We start from the raw sequence: 17,303 nt of genomic DNA, 5'->3' as shown, positions 1-17,303 counted from the left end.
GACCCTGAGTCACGAGAGTGACTCAAAGTATGAGCTTGGATAGATGCCTGTTCCCTAAAGCTGATGAGGAGATCACTGGTCAGTCCCATGTAGCCACCGCAGGAACAACAGAACCCTCCCTCATCTTGTATGAGTCCTTCCTACCAGTAAGTAAGTACAGTCCTGACTGCTCACCGGGAAGCAAGTCAGAAGAGAGGGTCGAGTTTCCCAAGCACAACCCAACACCAAGTCAACCACTGCCTGCTGCTTTTCCATCAGCACAGTCTGAGCCTGGCAGCCCAAGGCCTCGCCTGGCCCTGGAATGAGCACCTGCCCCCTGCACCGAGGGCACCCGAGGCCACTTACTGGTGGTGAAGCAGTGCCGGCAGGCGTACCCCTTCAGCTCCTGCTCGCTGTCCTCACTGTCAAAGTCATCCTCACTAGCCGAACTCAGATCCACTGTACAAGGTGAGCAAAAGTGGAAACAGAAGAGACGCCATCATGTTCCGCTGGGAGTGCGACCAGCAGTGAACTAACCACACAGACTGAATGAGCATCTGTCACAAAGGCCCATTTCTAATTCCTCAGGCGCTGTCACCAGAGCAAAGAGCTTGCATGTGTGAGGGGTAGTACTCAAGCTCCTGCCCTGCCAGGAGGCTGATGTCATGCTGGAGTCCTGGGGTGGCCAGCACGGGTGAGTCCGGTGAGTCTGGGGTGGTAGCCGTGCACCCACAGGACTGTCTGCCCTCGTCCATCTGCGCGGCCTGGGAGTCTCTTATGAACCTAGATGGCTGCTGGCCCGCACAAAGCAAACACAGAACACTGGTGCCTCAGGGCAGTGTTCAGGGCTGGGGCAGAACTGTAAAGCACTACTGTTTCAGTCTAGTTGGTAGGGGCCAAAACCCACAGGGCCTCCCTGTTTTATTAGAATGAATGTCACACTAGGACTAGGAAGCTAAGCTTGGTAAAGCAAACAAAAGAAGAAAGCGGAGGGTCAAGCTTATATTTTACAAAATGTGAAAGAATGGTGAAATTTATTAGAAATACTTAAATGTAAGAATAATTTTTAAACTCTCCCACAATTGTCAGTTTGTCAGCACTAATGTACAAACATGTACACGCTAACACACAAACCACACCATACAAATCCCTGGCTCACCAGTTCACAGGCTTAGAGCTGGACACAGATATGTCTGCATGTGCGCAGTCTCTTACTACCCTTGGCAGCGCCAAGATACCCCACTTACAGAATTCACTGGAAGGAGGTCTGGAGGGCGTGTTGACAGGGGTGGACGCTGTGCGAGTCTTAATTCTTCTGAACACAGCCTGCCTGCGGTGCCGGCGGTGGGCACGGGAGCTGGCTGCCTCCGGTGTTTTCTTCCAGTAGTAATAGAAGGTAATCAGTTCCCCCTGCAAGACAGAGGGGCAGCTGTCAGTGTGCACCCGCAGTCTCCCTGTCCTCTCATCTTCCTGAGCAGGGTAGCAGTACCCCAGAGTGAGGCTTGACGGTCCCGTCCTGCAGCCCAGCAGAGTATGACCTCACACCAGGAACCCAGACTATCCAAGAGACTAACAGGAAATACGGTTCCCACTTGCAGGGAGCTGTTGTGAGTATGCAAGCTGAGTGTGTCCTGTGCATACGGAAGCATCTGCACAGCACCCAGTGAAATCACAAGTATGTGAGGGGGTGCTCACTACCTCAGAGACAGTTATCAGAGACCACAGGTGAGCTGTTGGGAGCCAGGGCCAGGAGACAAACTGCTTTCTTCTATCGCCCTTGATCTTAATGGGCACACTGCGCAAACTAGCAGGAAACCCCTGAGGCCTAGCAAAAGAAGACAGAGCGACTGACACCCTTCACATACTAAGCCTTCCTGAAAACTGCAGCGTCAGGGTATGGGAGCACCATGGCAGCTGTATGCTGGGCTGCACTGTTACCTGTCTCCCGCACAAAGAGCACTTTCACCTAGCAGAGGCTGGCTAACGACAAACTTTAAAAAATAAAGTTTAAAATTTATTAAGTATACAAAATAATGGATTTAAAAAACCATTTTTATAAAGTGCTATTTCTTAGAAAGAACCCGGGAGAAGTCTCTGCCTTAGTCTTAATGAACCAGCAGAGCAGGAGCAGGCTGCTCGCTGGTCCTGGAGCCCTGCTTACTCTCTCCATCTGATACTCTGTGTCAGGAATGAGGTGACCAGGAACAGAAGAGGCAAAGCTGTTTTCTTGGGAGCCAGGTTCTAAGAGCCAGGAAGATAAGTAGGAAAACCAGGCAGAGATGTCTGGAGAGCATGTACAAATTCTTGAGACTGAGAGGACCAGTCACAGCAGGCTGCTCCAGCACCGAGATCACAAGCAGGCACCACCACACCTGGCTTTCTCCTGTGGCATCTGGGAGCAGACTCTGCTTCTCATGTTTGCATGGCAATGCCCCAGGTGTCAGTACTTGGTTTTTTGAGACAGGGTCCTACTGTCTGGCCCAGGTTGACCTCGAACTCATGACCCTCTTGCTTCCAACATCAGAGTTCTATGAATATAGAAGTAGGCTGCCATGCCTATTGCCAGATCCTTAATGGGGTCTATGAAGCAGGACCTGACTGACCTACCCATCTCATGAAGCTGTGGATGTGCTTCACCCTAACGGGTCAATACTAACAAATTTCACTTACCACCAATGCTGCACAATCAAACACTGTCCCAGGCTGGGGAGGTCAGGGAGCTTCCACCGGAGCCTAGAACACCCATGCCTGGATCTATGCACCCCAGCTCAGTCCCACCTAGTACTTGATCAGCACTTGATCAGTACTCCCTAGAACAGTAAGGGAGACTCAGGAAAACCGCCGGGGGCTTTCTGACTTTTCTGCCATGTGCTGTGCCTCAAATAGCTGATGCCCAGTGGTAACGAGGCCTGAGCCTGAGGGGCTACTATGACCTTCTTCCTGCCGCTTTACTTTCCACCGTCATGACTGGGGAATGCAATTTCCCACAACAAAGCTGGGCAGACACCTACTAGTGGACTTCAAAATCTCTGTCTACTGAAAACTGGGCTGCCTTAGCTTATCCTTCAAGCACTTCCTCAGTGGTGTGCTTCATCGGGGCCAGTGGGCAACTCTGTCTAATAAACCAGAGTCTGCTCTTACTCTGGAGCTGGAGAGAAGCAAAAACCAAAAGCAGGTCACTGCTGTCTTCAGACACCAGAAGAGGGCATCAGACCCCATTACAGATGCTTCTGAGCCACCATGTGGTTGCTGGGAATTGAACTCAGGACCTCTGGAAGAGCAGTCAGTGCTCTTAACCACTGAGCAATCTCTCCAGCCCCCATCAAAAATGTTTCTAGGAGGGGTTGGGGATTTGGCTCAGTGGTAGAGCGCTTGCCTAGCAAGCACAAGGCCCTGGGTTCGGTCCCCAGCTCCGGAAAAAAAAAAAAAAAAAAAAAAAGAACCAAAAATGTTTCTAGGAGGCATTTGTCTGAGTCTGGTACTGCCTCACATAGTAACAATTGAGGACTTTTGTTTGTTTTTCTGAGACAGGATTGGTTCTGTGTAGCCCTGGTTGTCCTGGAACTCGTTCTGTAGACCAGTCTAGCCTTGAACTCAAGAGATCAAACTATCCTCCCATGGCACCCGCACCCTACCTTTTTTTTTTTTTTTTTTTTGATTGCCCTAAGTTGTATATTGGCTATGAATTTTACACAGATATTACGTGTATTACGGTAACGGTGGAGCTGAAGACTGTTGCGCCTTCTCCAGGCTGCACGGCGAGATCCACCAATAGTGTGGTGGAACTTGTGGCCCTTTCCAAGGCCACACTTTTGCAGCCAGCAGATGTCAGCCCACGCATCTCCCTGTGCTTGTGGACTGGTTTGGTGATCCATTGTCCACCCTAACTTCTTAAACATGAATGCTTGCACGAGTCTGTAATGGTTTAAGACAGCACAGGAGCTGACTCAGTGGTTAAGACCACAGACTACTCTTCCCAAAGGACCTGGGTTCAGTTCCCAGCACCCACATGGCAGCTCACAACTGTCTGAAACTCCAAGATCTGACCCCTCATACAGGCATATATGCAAGCAAAACACTAATATACATAAAATAAGTTAAAAATAAAAAATAAAAAGACAGCACAACTAGACTAGAAAAGGAGACATCAGGGATCAGTGTGGGTAAGAAACCAGCCCAATGCTAGACCTACAGCGAACAGTAAAAAGGCTCCAGAAGCCAGGCTGACCTGCTCCACCTGACTCCTTAACAGCTGAGGGCTCAGGGTAAAGGTGGCAGTGCAGGCACAGCAAGCTTTGTCAACAAGTAATGACAGCTGTAAAAGGAGAAAACAGTGCCCAGGGCAGATGAAACCTGAGCACCATGGTCACGATCAGCCACCAGGGCCAGGTGGAAACCACGGTCGAGGAAATGAAAGAATATAAATTTAAAAGGCAGAAAGCCTACATGGCTAGAACTTGTAGGCATTGCTGGTGGGAACATAGGCAATGAAAACCACTTAGGCTTTAAACAGTTTTAAGTCATTGCTGTGTATGTGTTTTGGTATGGGAACGCTTATAAAGGCCAGAAGAGGGAGCAGAACCCCCTGGAGCTGGAGTTACATGTGTCTGCCACACACGGTGGGTGGGTGCTGGGAACAAACTGCAGAGCCAGTTCTCAGGTCCCACATAAAGATGTCTATTCACAGAAACAGTATTCTCAATAGCTCCAAACCAGAAAAGGGAAGCACGTGAGGCCAGAATTACAACTGGACTGTAAGTATCCATTGAAATGTTCCAGGACAAGAAAAGCTGCAAGGAGAGCTGAGAACAGCAAGAGAGAGAGAGTCAGTGGCTGCTGAGAGAACTGTAAAGTGGGTCAGGAGAGGCCTGCGAAGGACCCAGCCGAGTAACTACTCAGGAAGAATATACAAAGGCTCACACATAAATGGTGTTAAAACCTAACTGACTGTATACGAAGAGTGTGGGTATATTCACCCCCCCCAACACATAGTATACACACATCAATAATATGTCAATCAAGCTGATAAAAACAATAATAAATCCAGGCCAGGTTTTATTAGCTGCCTCTCTCAAAGGCTGCCATGGCCACTGAGGGATTAAACATGGAGGATTAGAAACAGCATATTGCTGCCTGCATGGGTGGCTAGGTCTTGAGTACAAACAAAAGGACATGTTGGGAAAGCTTTGGTTCTACAAATAGGGAGTGAAGCAGCTCTCAGCCTCACCAGGAACGAAGTCAATTGCACTTTAATCAAACATGCATGGTGTGCAGCAGAGACCCGCTGCACATAAATTCAGGGAACAAAAGCTGCTGCAGAAATCAATAGCTCACTGAAACATTAACACAGGCAATCATTGATCAAAAGGCAGCTCCACAAAGGCAGCCTCGCAAATTAGCTCCTGCTTTTGCTTGCAAGCAAACACGGAGGTCTAAATGTTGTTGACACGAATGGCCTATAATAATCATTCTGTTCCCAGTGCTCTCACCGCATCTTACCATACTGTGTTACAGCCGACTCGTGTGACATCAGGTGCTGTAGCTATACACACCACGAGATGCTAATCCAATACAGAGCCTGAGAAAAAGGGGGTGGGGCACAAAGCCACTTTTCCAATTGTCAGCCACAGGCCCCAGTGCGGTACCCTACTGGCCTGTGTTAGCACTAACACACTCTCCTTCCAATTCCTCCTGCCCTCCCACCTTTTGCAGAGGGGAGCTGGATCACAGGCAAAGCCTCCTAGGAGATCCATCAGAGATGTCTTCCCTGGATATACATACAACAGGTGGGAGGTGAGGGGAGACTACTGTTGGGTTCCAGTGACATTTCTGTAAAAGGATGAACAAGGGGAAAGAAGTGCCACACAGGCCATACACAGAAACAAAGGCAGGAGGTGGGGAGGGGGTGTGCTGCTTAGGTAAACCCTTCCTCCTAAGTAGTTAGGAACTTGAGGAGTCAACGAAGACTAACAGAGGGCCAGAGCTGTGGGGAACAGCTCCAGGGCCACTGGCCCCATCCTCCTCACCACTTGACTTCAGAGCCTTCTTGGTTGCAAGTCTATCAAGTTCACTCACAAGAATAAAGTGTCAGTGTTCCCATAGCTGCCTGTGTCTGGTTAAAGTAATGGGGGCTGGAGCTGCTCCCATCTTGGACCTGGCCTAAAGCCATTTCAGGCACAAGTTCTGCTGCTGTGGCAAAAACAGCAGGCTGAGTCCCATCCCATCATGGGCATGTCTCTAGCAGACAAATGAGGAGGCTGAGGGCTGAGGCTGGCCAGCACCAGCCTGCCTGCTCACCCCCTGGTCTAATAAGCAGTTTGTTGTTCTACCATTAGCATTTGGTAGACTCCAGAATTGGGTTTGTTTACTTTTGTCAGCCAATGTAAAGCTGAGTGACTCTTGTCCTGCTCAATTAAAAGATGATTCTTTTAAAAGGTAAGACAAGTTGTCTGCCTTCTCTATCCTGAGGGGGCCATGGAAATGGTCTAGATCGCTAAGGCACTGGAAGCTTCTAAAACACCAAAGCTGCCCGCCCCCTTTCTTTTGGAAACAGGTTCTATGTAGCCCTGGCTTCAAACTCAGAGATTCTCCTGCCTCAGCCTACTAGATGCTCAGATGAAAGATGTCTGGCCTCCTCCGAAGGCCTGTCTTAAGGACACATCCCCAGAGTGGGCGTGGGCATCTGTGACCTGTCCTTGTCCTTCTCTAAGGCCTTGGCTTGGCACTAACTTCTCAGACAGGCCCTCTGGGAAGAACACACACTCAAGCACACACACACACTCATGCAGACGCACCTCTGATCAAATCCTCCCTCCCCCGAGTCTCTCATCCCTGTCTCCTTCCACCTAATTATTTCTACTTCCCCACAGAGGTGGGAGCTACAAGCCAACTGTTTTTGCTCCATACTAAAAGTCTTTGTGCGGGCTGGAGAGGTGACTCAGTGGTTAAGAGCACTGTCTGTTCTTCCAGAGGTCCTGAGTTCAATTCTCAGCAACCACATGGTGGCTCACAACCATCTGTAATGAGATCCGATGCCCTCTTCCGATGTCTGAAGACAGCTACAATGTGCTCATATATATGAAATAAATAAATCTTTAAAAAAAAAAGGGGGGGGCGTTTGGGGATTTAGCTCAGTGGTAGATCACTTGCCTAGCAAGCGCAAGGCAAACTCTGTTACACAGAGAAACCCGGTCTCAAAAGTAAGTGTGTGTGTGTGTGTGTGTGTGTGTATGTGTGTGTGTTGGAGAATAGGGCAAGGCACACGTGTGGAGGCCAGAGGACATCTTTTAAGGGTGGGTTCTTTCCTTCTACCATGTGGATCCTAGGGATCAAAGTCAGGCCATCAGGTGTGGTGACAAGCATTTTTTCCTGCTGAGTCATGTCAACAGCCCTATCCTCACACCCCTTTATTTAGCGCAGAGCATGTTATCTGCCTCCCTCCAAGACTGGGAAGAGAGAATGTGGAGGGTATGGCTTGGCAGTGACACCAAGAAGGCCTGTCCAAGCACTCCTTCTCTCTCTAATTCTTCGATGGCCCAGAATCTATACTCGGACACTGTCCTGTGCAGGGTCACAGTAGGCACTGAGAAGTTGAACAGGGTCTGACGGTGCACAGGGTGGCCTCACTCCTGCCCTCCTGGGCTCAGCTGGAACTGCAGGTGCAGGCCAAAACACAACATTCAACGTGGGGACTGACCCAGGGTCTCCTGCTTGCTAAACAAGCACTCTACCAACTGAGCAGCACTGCCAGCCCCGAATCTGTAAGATGCAGGATTATGGGGGCTGGAGAGACGGTGCTGGTTAAGTCTGGCTGCTCTTCCAGAGGTCCCAAGCTCAATTTCTAGTCGCCACATGGCAGCTCACAACTGTCTCTGAGTCCAGTTTCAGGGGATTTGGCACTCTCACACAGACATAAAAACATTTTTTGTTGTTGAATTTTTGTTTTTGTTTTGTTTTTTTGATACAGAGTTTCTCTGTGTAACCCTGGCTGGCCTGGAACTCACTCTGTAGACTAGGCTGGCCTCAAATTCAGTGAGATCACCCTGCCTCTGCTTCTGGAGCTGGGATCAAAGGTGTGTGCCACTACCCCACTGACTTGGAACTCACTTTATAGACCAAGATGGCCCTGAACGTAGAGATCTACCTATCTCTGCCACCTGAGTGCTGGCATTGAAGCTGTGCACCACCACTGACTAGCCCAAAATAAGGAGATAATAGTACCTGTTCCTATGTGGAAGATATTCTAACATGGGGACATAAAAAAGGGCTGCGAAATAACCAATGTGGAAGGCCTTAAACCTCAGTGTTTGTGTTAATTTAGAATGGAACTCTTGCTAATTTAGAATGCCAACACTGTGCTAAAAGAGTGTTTCTACAGGGGAACTTCATAACCACCGACCAACCCCAGAATGGAGAGCTGGTGCAGAATCTGCTGCTCCTGCTGAGGATCTCAGCATGAAGCTGTCCTGTCTGTGGGATTGCAGGGGTGTCCATGCTCTGCACCACCTTGAACAAGGGGTCCATGCTATTTTCCAAGGAAACACTGCACCTACAGCAGACAATTAAAAACAAGACCCAAACTCAGAGAGAGAGAGAGAGAGAGAGAGAGAGAGAGAGAGAGAGAGAAACAGAGAGAGAGAGAAACACAGAGAGAGAGAAACAGAGAGAGAGAGAGAGAGAGAGAGAGAGAGAGAGAACGAGAACACCATGGGGAGGGTGGCCTTTCCCAACCCCTGCAGCACCCAGACCCTGGTGGGGTGGGTGGGTATGAACCATCCCTAGGAAGGGAAGTATCCCTGGGATCAACTCCAGGGATCTTCCAACTCAAGAGGCCTAGCTTGGCTCCCTGAGTTCCCCGACCTTCTGCCTGGAATTACAGCTGCATCTTTTCTTGGCAGTAAAGTTTCCTGGCACACAGCCCTGTGCAAGTCCTTCCTTCCATTGTCAGATTCAAGCTGGACCTGACAATGTTGGGGGGATCTCAGGTTAGAGACTGGGCACTGAGCCACTATGTTTGGGAGCAGCCACTGCTTAAGGACCTCCCTTCAGGCATGGTAGGTAGCTCATGTCTTTAATGGCAGCACTTAGGAGGCAGAGGCGGGCAGAGGTCATAGTTCCCGGGTGCCATCCTGGAACCAGAGCCTCCAGCATTTAAAAAGGCTGGGATGAAGACTCCTGACTTAGCACAGTCTGCTTCCAGGCACGGCCTGTCCTCAGTGCCTCTTCTGGGAGAGACAAATGCAAGGGAAGTGCTCTTGGGCTTGGTTTGTCCAAGATGATGTAAGACTGAAGAGCCCAAAGAGATGGTTCTGAACTAGGCACCCTTTCAGTAGAGGAAAGAAGAGAGAGAGAAGGGGAGGGGGGATAGAGAGAGAGGGAGAGAGAGAGAAGAAGAAGAAGAAGAAGAAGAAGAAGAAGAAGAAGAAGAAGAAGAAGAAGAAGAAGAAGAAGAAGAAGAAGAAGAAAAAAAGAAGTCTAACTTGACAGGGTAAAATGTGCCCCTTCCTCCTCCTCCAGTTATTACACTCCATTTATATAGCGCAAAGAAAAGGAAACAGCCTGGGCTACTCTTCAATGCCTAGGACTCTGCTGTCTGGGTTCCTGGTTCAGCAGCCTACTGATTCTATATCTATCCGGCCTTGCATCTCTACTACAAAGTACAGCCCGGAAGCTCCAGCCCCTTCCTTGGCTGGCCTCCCTCTTCTTTGGAGGCTAGCTCAGTCTTCTCAAAGCCCTGTCCATACCTGCCACTTTTGCAAACCAGGTTCCAGGTACTTCTCCACCTCTTACGGATCTTTTTCTTTTCTTTCTCCTATTGCCTATCTCTCCCTGTCCTTGGCTTGTGCCAAACACTATGGTCAACTGGCTGTTCCTTGGCCTTCAGCCCAAGCCACAAACCACTTAAGCCATGGTGTGAAGAGAAAACTGGCTCTCACAAGTTCAGACCTCTATATGCGTACCTCCCTCAGACAAAAAATAATTCTGAGGGGTTGGGGATTTAGCTCAGTGGTAGAGCGCTTGCCTAGGAAGCACAAGGCCCTGGGTTCGGTCCCCAGCTCCAAAAAAAAAAAAAAAAAAAAAAAAAAGAACCAAAAAAAAAAAATAATTCTGAGTAAGTAGACTTTAAGATTGGCACTGTGGCATATGACTGTAATCCCAGCACTTGGGAAAAGAGGGAAGAGAACTGCCTCAAGTTTAAGGCCAAAGTGGTATACACAGAGAATTCTAGACCAGCCAAATATTCACACAGACACACACCACCACCACCACCACCACCACCACCACCACCACCACCACCACCACCAAAATGCTCAGAACCACGAAAGCGCTGGGGGCTGCTGGGGTGGGTGTCCCTGCACCCAGTGCCTTGTGGCCGATCCAGCCTACAGCTCTGCTAAAATCGAAGTATTGATTAAGTACATACATAGATTCTTCCCCCGTAGCAGCTTTATAAATGACATACCTACAATGAGCCTAAGGCTATATGACAAACTGTTGAAAGCACAGCCCAAACCTAGGGTTCCTGCCAGATGTGGAGATCACCAGGGCTCCTGTCTCAGGGACAGGCTCAATGGGAATCCTTTAAAACAGTGGCAAGCTGTACCACAGAACACACACACGTGCACAGACAGCTTTGATCTTTGGCTTTACTGAGCTGTTTGCTTAAATGAAGACTGCTAATATAGCACCAATACAGGAACCCTGTTTTCTCAGTTGACATCCCAAACCCTAAGAAGTCAGTTGTTGCTATCAGGTTTTTGTTCTCTCAGCTGAACACTCCATTGTTTCCTGAATTCATTTTACCAGAGTTCACAATAGGGTGAGAAGGACTTCATGCTGTCCGCTCTGTCACCACATCACCTCTGCTAATGGGTCTTTTGTGTTTGTCTGTTTTTGAAGTAAAACCACACTTCTGGCAGCAGAGAAGGAAGGACAGGGAAAGCCGCAGCAAGTCAGATGGTCCTCCTCCATCTCATAAACAGTTTTCTCTTTATTGGCCTTCACTGTAGTGCAATCTTATTATCCCTGCACAGCATCAAAGTGACATCACTCTGGCCGCCTATAACATACACCGCAATGGAACATTTAATGACGAGAGCAGGGTGAGAGGTGGAAAACGGGAGGGTGGTGTGTGGCAGGGTGCTTTAAAGGATCATCAGTTGTATCTGTGCATTCCCCTGAGGTGATAACTCGATGGCAGGAGCTGGAGGAAACCTGTTTCTGAGCTCAAAAAGGAGTTAGGAGAAAATGTTTTTGGGTGGAAGCACATAATGAAGGTGGGGAAAGGAGGACGGCTATCTTAATACGGCGTCTTGTGGGCATGGTTTTTATGGACTCAGCAAATTATCACATACAATCTTATTTCTGTAAGTTGAATGTTCAAATACAAGACAGACTTCTTCGTTAGGAAGAAAGGAAGGGAAGAGGTATTTAATTTCTTAATCAGGAAGAAAGGAAGGGAAGAGGTGTTTAATTTCTTCATCAGAGAGGAAGGAAAGGAAGAGGTATTTAATTTTGTAGCAGTATCACATTTATTTAATAAAATGAGCAGAACAAAGTCTACTCTTCAAAGTACTCGTGTGAGCACTTGCACACACACAGGAGCACATGCAGACATTCACACACACACACACACACACACACACACACACACACACACACACACACACCCACACCCACCCACCCACCCACCCACACACACACACACACACACACACACACACAGAAGGGGTGAAGAGGAAAAGAAGACAATGAATCTCATACCTCAAGTCTTTTACTTAAATTTGGGGATTTTAGCTAAGTCAAAGATCTTAAGAGAAATTTGGAGAAGCCAGCACAGGTGTGCTCATAGCCAGACTGGCTGTCTCCTGGAGGCCTGAAGCACAGACATCCCAGGGCACAAGTATATGGGCTAGGCTGAGCTGTGCTCACCAAAGTCCATGCTCGGTCCATGCTTTTGGGTGAGTTCAGTGGCTCCAAGGATTGAGGTCAGGGGAGGAGCCATGGGAAGGGAGAGAGGGAGGGAGACGAGAAAGAAAGAAAGAGCATGTACAGACCAGAATGTCTGGATTATACAAGGAAGAGCCTTTGGGGGAAGGGTAGCCCAGTTTCTGGGCTGGAAAGTTTAGGGTTGGGGGCAGGATCTGCCAGGTACGGACTGAAGGATGCTGAAGAACTTGAAGGCCAGGCCTGCTTTGGTTTGTAAAATATGCACCTTAGCCCCTTGTCCGGGGGTCTGAATAAACACCAAGGTCTGGGAAACCATCAAGTCCTCCAGGCTGTGAGCAGGGCTCCTGGAGAGGAAGAACAATCTACTGGGGTAGATGGTGCCAAAGAATGGTGTGGGCAAAAGCATAGTGACTGTCCCTCACCCAACTGGCCACCCTCTTTACAAGCTGGCACCAGACCTTATTGCAGTCAGGAGCCCCACAGACAGATGCTGGGTGATGCCTTCACTGCTCCAGTGACCCAGGAAAACCAGCTCGACCTTGCACCTTTCCCAGTGCTGAGTCCCAAAGAATCACCTCACCAGGAGGGAGAAACCCCTCAAAGTTCCCACAGATAGAAAGCTAAGCTCCATCACATCTGAACAAATTCCTCATCACTCTGTGGCCAGGGAAAAATTTTCTGCAAGGAACATATCTCCTGTTCCAGGACAGCAACTGTGTTAGCACTCTCCAAATAGCCCTGTGATCCTGACAGAGAGTGTGTGTGTGTGTGTGTGTGTGTGTGTGTGTGTGTGTGTGTGTAATTTTAAAAAGCACAACACAAAACTACAGATCTTCTAGTCACAATCTGGGCCATGGCCAGGTCTCCTCAAGGGTCTTGTCAGCCAGTTGGCTCCTACACAAGAAAGTGACTAGTGTATTGATTGTTGGCATTCTTACTCCATGCAGGCTGCTATAGTACAGCCCTATTAGGACACACGGATGGTCAATTAATGGGAACTCCATTAATTACTGCAGCTGCAGTCTTATCAATGTCTCCACCCTGCAGAGAGCTTGGGAAGATGAAGTCGATTTCCCAGAGAATTGAGAACTTCCTTAGGCATTTAGTTCCTATCTGAAAATTGCCAGATGGCACCAGGCATGGTAGTGCCTGCTTGTTATCCCAGGGCAATGGAGGTAGGACAACCAGGATTTTAAGGTCAGCCTTGGTTACACAGCCAAAGTCGCACTGCAGACCGCTAAGACACACCATAAGGCTCTCGGGTCCTTCCTCATAATGCAGCAAGCTGCGCATTTCACTCAGCATGCTGAAGGTCTGTATGAAAATCTTGAGAGCTCTTCTGGGGAGAAAGCATTCTGTCACAATGGATACCAACCTGTCCCTGTCCCTGGCAGACACGGGAGGTGGCTGAAAGGGGTGTGATGAGCTACTTCATGGAGAAATTGTGACCCTCACTCCTCCCAGCTCATGTGCTGAGAGGTGAAGATGGTTTCTTCATGCAGAATCTGATAAGAGGTCACTTCGGGATTGAACAGAGCCACACAGAGGAAAAGATATTGAGATGAGCTCTGCATTCTTCCCACTCAAACCTGAAATCGCAGAAACAACTCTGGAAAAAAGTCCACCAACATTTAACTTAAGACCTTTAAAACTAGAGTTTCTAGTTACTGACAGACTCCTCTGACTGACAGGTCTTTCCAGACCTGTCTCAACTGACACTCTGCAGTAAAGGACATAGACCCCCCTTTAAAACAAAGTCAAGAAGAGTAGCACTTCCTGACAGCCGGCCCCCTTTCAGGGCACTAGTCCCAACAGCAGATGCTACTCTGACATCTGCTATGACTTTGGACCCTCCACATCCACTACATCTGGCTTTTAGAATGGTTCCTTCACAAAAAACAACTGACGGCTTTCTCCACATATCCTGCCTTCTGGCCCCCAGGCTCCAGGAATGCATCCTCCTGGTTGCTGCTAGCCAAGCCTACAGCCTTTCCTGATCCCTAGGGAGAGTTTCTGTTAGCCTCTTCTGATGAAGGTCATTCTCTTGGTAGGACCTTTGGTGGTTCAAGTCAAGAAATCTAGCAGAAATAAAATGAATGCCTGATTCTTTCTTTTTTCTTACTGAACTCAAACACAAAGGATGTTGGTAGACTCTAGATTCAGGATCCCAAGAATTAACAGCAGATGCCTGACTTGAGAAGATGCTCACAGGACTGGAAATTTTTCATGGGTTGAAGAATGCTTACTAGTCTTCCAAAGGACCTGGGTTTGGTTCCCAGTTACCAGATGAGCTATAACTTCAATTCTAGGGGACCCAAAGTCCTTCCTCAGGCACTCATAAACTGACACAGGCGTGCACAGGTACACATAACTTTAAATATTAAACAAGGTGGGCAGCAAACACTCACTAGTGTGAGTCCAGAGACAGGAATACCACACAGGTACCCTGAGCAAAGGTAAAGTGTCCAATGGTTGCTCGCAGACATGCCATATTAAGTTTTGGAAATCAGAACTTTGGAGTATTTTAGCAAAGTTTTTCAAAGCTGAAGTAGTAGGTAAGTAAATGTAGATAAGTAGATGGGAAAATCACTGTGAGATTCAGAACTGAAGTTTGCTGAGCTTCCACGGGGCTCTGATTATCTGTGCAGGGCTACTTATCTTCTGTCAGGGCTACTCTAAGCAATGAAACCGGTTCTTTACCCCAAGGGCCTTCAGTGTGGAGGGAGGGAGGTGGTCATGTACAGGCAAAGACCTGTAGTGGGAAGTCACTGTGCCAGATGCTCTTGAGAAACTACACAAGCCTGGGCTTGAGCTGTCTTAAACCAAGTGAGTGAAACCAGGGCCAGAAACCAGGTGCGGTGCTGCGGTGCTGCGTGCTTACAAACAATCCCTTTACCTCCAGGAGGCAGACAGCAGGATCAGGAGTTCAAGGACATCCTCACTAACTGCTGGCTACAAGAGACCTTGTCTCAAAACGAAAACAAAACGAAAACAAAACCAAACAACAATAGAAAAACAAAAACAGGGGTTGGGAATTTAGCTCAGTGGTAGAGCGCTTGCCTAGCAAGCACAAGGCCCTGGATTCCGTCCCCAGCTCCGGAAAAAAAAACAAAAACAAAAAATAAAAAAACCAAACCAAACCAAAACAAAAACAAAAACATCAGCCCTAAACAGAACCCAGGTCTAATGACAATTTGGCCTTAAGTCCATTTACCTGAAGAAAGTATTCCTTATTTATTTATTTATTTATTTATTTATTTATTTATTTATTTATTTTTTGGTTAAGACTTATTTTTATTTTTTTATGAATGTGAGTACACTGTAACTGTTTTCAGACAGGCCAGAAGAGGGCATCAGATCCCATTACAGATGGCTGTGAGCCACCATGTGGTTGCTGGGAATTGAACTCAGGTCCTCTGGAAGAGCAGTCAGTGCTCCTAACCTCGGAGTCTTGTCTCCAGCCCGTGTTCCCTAATCTTACTACTGTATTTTCTGGACCTGTCTTCCCACCCCTAAATGTTTAATGCTTGTGGCGCTGTGCCTGCTCAAATGCCTGCACATCACTGTGTGCCCGCTCTCCTGGACCTGGAGGTACAGGAGGTTGTGAGCTGCCACAAGGTCCTCGCTATCAAACCTGTGTAACCGAGAAGGGCAGCTGGTACACGTAACCACTGAGCCACTCCTGCCCGCCCACGGGATGAGTAACGACAGACCTGAACCTCAAGACCAAGACTGAGCATCAATCACATCTTGCAGAGCCTGCACCAGGCTGTGGACTGACCATGCAACAAGCTTCGAAAACCAATGGAAACGAGGACTCAGGCGGTGCTGTGACCAGAAGCACCCACAGTAGTACTGCTCCTGGCAGTGTTAATGCCTCCACCACCCACCAGGGAGCCCACAGTGATGTCAGATTCACCTCTGCACCCACACTGCATCCATAGGACTGGGTACTATTCACAGCTGCCTCCACAGAGATGAAGAGGCTGCCTTCCCATCTGAGGCACTAGACTGATCAAATGGTGTGTGTGCCCATGCATGTGTCTGTGGTGGTATGCCACTGGGGACAGTAGAAGAAAAACTACTCATTATTGTCCAGCCCTTCTCAACTTGAGCTGTATAGCTGAATCACAGGACTCTACTACACAGCCTCAGACAGTTCTGCGATGAACAGGACACAACTAGCTCCGTTCTGCATACACAGGATGAACATCAGCACTCTGCACATCTAATGCTAATGCGACTAGGCCGGGAGTCTCAGTCAGTAAGGACACGCAAGACTCAACACACCCCAGCACCCTTTGTTGCAAAGGACAGCTTTTGATTTACCCATTAACCCACATTCAACAAGATTAAAAACTACCCAGGGCCAGAATCCCCTTCTAGGACCCAGTAACAGAGCACAGGGCTTCCCAGGCCATGCCCTTTTCCTGCTCTTCTAACTCTCCTGTACTGAGCACCCTCTGACAGTTCTCTACTCTCCCTGAGGCTCTCCAAGCCAGCCAGGTTCAACATTAATTCCTTCCTTTATGGGTGTGGTTGACAGTCAGGACTATACATTATCTCAAAAGTCAAAACAAATCAAAACCCCTAACAAAGAAAAGGACCAGAAATTCAGAACTAAGTTCACCTGGAAAGTGTGAACTTGAAAAGCACACCGCTTCCTTCGTCTGTTGTCCTTCCCTCAGACCACAGGTGCAGCATACAGCCAAAGAGTCACGGTTATTTAGGCCATCCCCATCTACATAGCTAGTTCTAGGACAGCTAGGGCTACAAAGTGAGACTTGTTTTAAAAAAGAATCAGGGTTAGTGATGGTGCCTGGGAAGGCCACGGTCTAACTACCCAGCTCCTGCCTAGGCCAGCTTCGCACTAGAACTAGCAGGCTCGTGCACACCAGCAGCCTCACTGCTGCCCCGCCTACCCCGCTTCCATTCTGATGAGCAGAAGAACTGAGGAGTCCATATTTTATGGAACCAGTACAGTGGCACAGAACTTAGTCAAGCAAGTGCTAGGCTTGACTCTAGGCAACACACAACCAAGAAAAATAAAATAAGAAAAAAGAAACACATGTACATTTAACAGAATATTAGTAGGATTAAGAACAAAAACAACAAGAAACACAGCTACCACTCTACAGCTGGCTACTATGGAGTCTCCAGAGCACGGCCACACTTCAGTGCAGACCGCAGAACTATCCCAACATCCTGTTGTTTCATTTCATAACATTGTAACTATTTTCAAAGTTACACACACACACACACACACACACACACGCGCGCGCGCGCACACACACAGTGGTAATGTGGGCACTCTTGAGCTGCAGTTCTCAGCCTGTGAGTCGAGACCCCTTTGGAGGTCGAATGACCCTTTCACA

General features: G+C 48.3%; 1 protein-coding gene across 18 annotated transcripts in view; it reads right to left on the bottom strand.

The window, feature by feature from the left end:
• The window catches only part of Rere (arginine-glutamic acid dipeptide repeats), a 329,621-nt gene that overhangs the window by 9,455 nt on the left and 302,863 nt on the right, over positions 1–17,303 (bottom strand). For all 18 annotated transcript variants that reach the window (XM_087660099.1, XM_087660101.1, XM_087660102.1 and 15 more), the window contains 2 exon segments: positions 1,227–1,389; positions 346–438 (listed from right to left, as the gene is read on the bottom strand). In XM_087660099.1, coding sequence (XP_087516225.1) covers positions 346–438; positions 1,227–1,389 — 256 coding nt within the window.

The sequence above is a fragment of the Rattus norvegicus genome, chromosome 5, assembly GCF_021556685.1.
Source record: "Rattus norvegicus strain SHRSP/BbbUtx chromosome 5, alternate assembly SHRSP_T2T, whole genome shotgun sequence".
NCBI classification, from domain to species: domain Eukaryota; kingdom Metazoa; phylum Chordata; class Mammalia; order Rodentia; family Muridae; genus Rattus; species Rattus norvegicus.
This window is presented reverse-complemented; position numbering and strand designations above follow the sequence as displayed.